The 5110-nt window shown below is 37.7% G+C and overlaps 1 protein-coding gene across 3 annotated transcripts in view; it reads left to right on the plus strand.

Moving 5' to 3' along the window:
- The window catches only part of SLC9B2 (solute carrier family 9, subfamily B (NHA2, cation proton antiporter 2), member 2), a 60230-nt gene that overhangs the window by 33327 nt on the left and 21793 nt on the right, over positions 1-5110 (plus strand). For all 3 annotated transcript variants that reach the window (XM_010848271.1, XM_010848270.1, XM_010848269.1), the window contains one exon: positions 3446-3552. In XM_010848271.1, coding sequence (XP_010846573.1) covers positions 3446-3552 — 107 coding nt within the window. The remainder of the gene's footprint in view (positions 1-3445; positions 3553-5110) is intronic.

A 5110-nucleotide genomic window follows, 5' to 3' on the forward strand; every position in this document is an offset into this window, starting at 1 on the left:
AGAAACTGCTCAAGCAGTCTGGTAAGTTCAGTAAGGGGAGATTCAAATTTTCAGAGTTTAAAGAAGGATTAGAACAGCTTTTGCTTGGAGCCTCTGGGAAAGTTCGGTCTTGGAGACCTCACACAAGGGATGAGGAGATTTTCAAGGAGCGCAACGACAGAGAGCAAGCCAAGTGGAAGAAACAGCACTCTTCTAAAATAGGAACAGTTTTAACATTTTATGTGTAATAGCAGCAAATGATTTTAATGGGTATCTTTTTAATACTTAGTGTTTGATATGGACACATTATATTTTAAGTAGTAATAAAAAAAGAATGCATTTTTTTCTCTCCCAGTATTTAAGACTTCACTCTCCTTTGGTGCCGCATAAATTTAAGTTCATTTTTTAATCCATGTCCAAGATTGGGAGATAAGATTTGTGGTTTCATACTATTGGCAAAATGTATTTGTAGCTTAATTGTAATTATCTTCAGATTATCTCACAGGAACACACCTTAGAAGGTCATGGATTTTCAGGCTCTCCACCCTGCTGTAGTTATTGTCCCTTTTTTTTGTTGTTTGTTTGTTTGATTACATATGATTTCTGCCGATTACCTAGAACTTCATCTCTTCCTGTTGCCCCAAAGTTGTCAAATATATACACTCCCTGCCCTATGTCATGGGAACATTCATCTTGTCAAAACATGGCTTTCATAAGGTTACCTTCCTGTTTAAGAATCAATGAGGGGGACTTCCCTGGTGGCCCAGTGGTTAAGACTCCACTCTTCCAATGCAGGAGGTATGGGTTCAATCTCTAGTTGGAGAAGTAAAATCCCACAAGCTGTGTGGTGCAGCCAAAAAAAAAAAAAAAAAAATACAACAAGGATTCCCACTTACCTATTAAGTCAGATCTATACTTTGTCTCTTTTCATTCTGCTGTACCTATCCAAAAGTATGTTCTCGTTGTTTTCCTGGTATATACACCTTTAAAATCATGGTTGTCAGCCTCAGCTGCACACTAGTATTACCTGGGGAGTTTTTTAAAATACTCATGTTAGGTACCACCTTTAGGCCAATTAAATCAGAACCTCTGGGAGTGGAAACCATGGCTTTAGAGTTTGCATTAGAATCCCAGGGGATAATAAAGAGCAGGGCAAGGAGAGCAATGAGGAGGGTCTGCAAGGCTGGGGGCTGTGGATAGCCTGAACAACCTTTGCAGTCAGCAATGCTGTGCCTCCTCAGCCGTGCTGCATGAAGTGTGGTCCTTAGGCCTTTTGAATGGAAACTCCCTGCAGTCTCTTCTACAATGTGGATCCCAAGCCTTGTCAGATTTACTAAATCAGAATTACCAGAGGCAGGACATAAGAAGTCTTTTTTTAAACAACCTTACTTTATCAGAGCCTGAGGAGGGCATGGCAACCCATTCCAGTACTCTTGCCTGAAGAATCCCATGGACAGAGGAGCCTGGCAGGCTACAGTCCATGGGGTCACAAAGACTCAGACATGACTGAAGTGACTTAGCATGCATGCACACACTATATCAGACACTGAAACTAATTGGTTCCTTTCTACACATTTATAGTAAATTGAAAATATATAGTGAATTATTTATCATATTAGCTCAAGGCTTGGGCTACTACCCCAGCTAGATCCTTGTGTCAGTCACATCATTACCTAACAGAGAACTGTCCTGCTAAACAAAAATCACTACAGAGGTTAAGTTTTGTGTTTTGTTTTTTGGCTGCACCATGCGGCTTATGGGATCTTAGTTCCTGGACCGGGTATTGAACTCAGGCCCTCAGCAAATAAAGTGCAGAGTTTTAACCACTGTACCACCATGGAATTCTCTCTCTCTCTCTCTTTTTTTTTAATAAGAGATGATTAAAACTGTAGAGGAGGAAAAGATGTTCCCCCTCTACTGATCCTGGGTTCATTGACTGGGACCCAGTAAATCAGACTGACCAAAGACAGATTAACAAGAGAAATGCAGTTTATTAGCCTGTGCGTCATGCTTACACACAGGAGTAGACGGTGCTGAGTAACTTGGGATGGTTAGAATTGGGGTTTCTATAGCATCTTAGCAAACAACAATAATTTTGTAGAGAAATGCAAGATAAAAGAAAAGGACTTTGAGCTTTTAGAGGCAACAAATTGTGAAAAGGCAAATACATGAGCAAACTATGGTTAGATAAGGGCTAATTTAGCAGTTTGTTATGTAGATTCCTCTGGTGCTGTCCCTGGGCTGATTAGGGTTCCCAGTTGCCTTGGTGGTTAACTTCTGTCTCTCCTGATAGAGAGGCAAGAGGGACAGCTTTACACATTCATATCCTGCTTTTAAAAGCAAATAGAGAGAAGACAGAGAACTTATCTTGTATCTGATTCTTCCCAGTTGCCTTCAGCTCAAAATAATCCTTATGCCAAAGTGACATACTTCGGGGTGACATATTCTGTACCTGAAACTACAATAATAAGAAACCACATAACTCATTGGTACACATTTCCTTAGGACAGTATGTGAGAAGGGCTTTATATGTTGAGCAGTTTTAGTATAATTTTCTGCACAATGTGCTAGCAAAGATTTTTTTAAAGTTTCCTAAACCCTGTTTGCTATGGGGGAATATATAGTTTACTTACCTCTATATTATGTTATTTCAAAGAGCCTAAGCAACAAAGGCTCTTCCAAGAGCAGTTTCAAAAATAATTTATTTTCAGATTTGCTCTTAGAAATAATATTTGAGAAGGGGTAAGTCCCCTACGCTCACTGTAGTAAGAAAAGATGTTTTACTTTAATTGCCAGAGTCTTAACGTTACCATGGGGCCTTCCCTGGTGGCTCAGATGGAAGAGTCTGCCTACAATGTAGGAAACCCCAGTTAGATCCCTAGGCCAGGGAAGATCTCCTGGAGAAGGAAATGGCAACCCACTCCAGCATTTTTGCCTGGAAAATCCCACGGATAGAGGAGCCTGGCAGCCTACAGTCCATGGGGTCGCAAAGAGTCAGACAAAACTAACTAATAATTTTTATGTTACTATATTCTATACATATTAGAGCCACTAAAATCAATGTACATTTATTATTAAAATATCAAGCTCTTAAATGGAAGTTTAAATACTAGATCTGTCTACTCACAGCCTATGCATATAATACAATATAACAAAGCCCTGATTCATGAATTTTATCTTTCATGTTTTCTTAGTAAATAATAAGTTAAGTAAATTTATACTGAAGTAAGCATAGACAAAGGTGCACAACTCATAACTTATGCCCGTTTTAAAATCGATCTCCAGTAATATGCATACTTTCCTTAACACAGGCCCATTTAATTAGACACTTGAAGAATGCGGAGAGCAGGAAATATCTGTAAATTTTTCCTTGTATGTAGTTACATGCTTTATGTTAATGATTAAACTCTGTGTGTTTATGGATTTAGAATTCTGGCTGAAGTTTTTCTTCTTACGTGTTTTTAAGGCTCCACAGTTTTTAATGTTCTCAAAGGCGTTTTGGAGGTGATCATTGGTGTGGTGACTGGGTTGGTTCTTGGATTTTTTATTCAGTATTTTCCAAGCAGTGACCAGGTAAGAAATAATCTGTGAGCACGTTGTGCTGTAAAATGTCATTAGAGAAGCATTCTAGAATACCTTCCTGAAAGCTGATGTGAAGTATGTGATTTAGAAATGGTTCACTATTTTAACTCTGCTCATTGCAATATCAGTGTTGTCCATGTTGAAGAGGGTTAGATGTGTAAGGCTTGTAAGACAGTCCTGGGATTTTTGTCTCCAGCTTATATTCTGTATGCTTCAAATTCTACTGCAAAACAAATAATACCAGTTCTAAAATACTATAATACATATCTTTGTATTTATTTTAATTTTATTATTTAATTTTATTATTATTCATGATACTTAGCTAAATTAAGATATAAAATGGCTTTGGGGGCCTCTTTTTTAATATCAAAATACCTTAGATTCTAAAACTATCAAATAGACCTAACATCTCATCATAATATAGTCCAGTATTTCTCACCAAAGGTATCAAAGTTCCTTACTGTACACCATGATTTCTTAATAGTAGCAAAGATTTTGTTTCCTTTACTCTCCTAAGTCTCTTAGAATAGATAAAGATTAAAAGTCTTTTTTCCCCACAAGTACTGGCATTATTTTGAGATTTCAGAGCATTTTGAATAGAATTAGAAACTTACCTAAACTAGAACTTGAAGTAAGAACATCAAAACTATCATTACTAGAATGTATGTTGGTTTGAATTTTTACTGTGTTCCAAAAAACTCCATTTGAAATTGTCTGTAAAAGATTTTATGAGTGAATAAAGGAAAATTATAGAATTTTCTAATTAAATAATAAAATAAGGTGAAAATAATAGCTTACTTACTGTGTATAAAGTGGTCTGGTATGTACAATAAAGTGCCACGTGTTCAATCTAGCAGCCACTAGCTATACATGACCACCACAGACATAGAGCAGGCTGGGATATGTGTCTACATACAGCGGATTCACTTTGTTGTACAGCAGAAATTAACACAACCTTGTAAAGCAATTATACTCCAGTAATAAAGTTAAAAAAAAAAAAGAACACTACTGCAGACAATGTAGATACAGAAATTCCCATCGTCACCGAATGTTCTGTTGTAAAGTGCTGATCTAGGGCACTCCATACAATAACTCATGAAACGAGTACTAATAATATGACCATTTTACCGATGAGGACATTGAGGCTTAAAGATGAGGGACTTAAGCAAGGTCACACAGCTAGAAAGCAGTGGAGCTGGGAATGAACCAGGTGACCCACCGCCAGAGCCCGCATGCCTCCAAGCCAGGCACTTCTAGAAGCCTGCCTGCCTTCTAAAGTGATCAAGTTTAAAAGACCGAACAGGGAAAAGTGAAAGGAAAGAGGTACACATTTCTAAGACTTTAAAAATCAACAACAAAAAAACTACTCTCACTTTACAGACTTTTAAGCATCAAATTAAAGAGTGAACGGAGAGCCTAAAAATCATAGAGATGGCATATCTTTAGCCTTCACAGAATCCCTGTGATGTAATGTGATGCTTTTTGGGAAAGAGGAAGAAAATCTTGGAGAGTTTAAGTAACATGGCCAGCCACGCACACCAGTGGTGCC

This window comes from Bison bison, unplaced genomic scaffold, assembly GCF_000754665.1.
Source record: "Bison bison bison isolate TAMUID 2011002044 unplaced genomic scaffold, Bison_UMD1.0 scf7180017864263, whole genome shotgun sequence".
NCBI classification, from domain to species: Eukaryota; Metazoa; Chordata; class Mammalia; order Artiodactyla; family Bovidae; genus Bison; species Bison bison.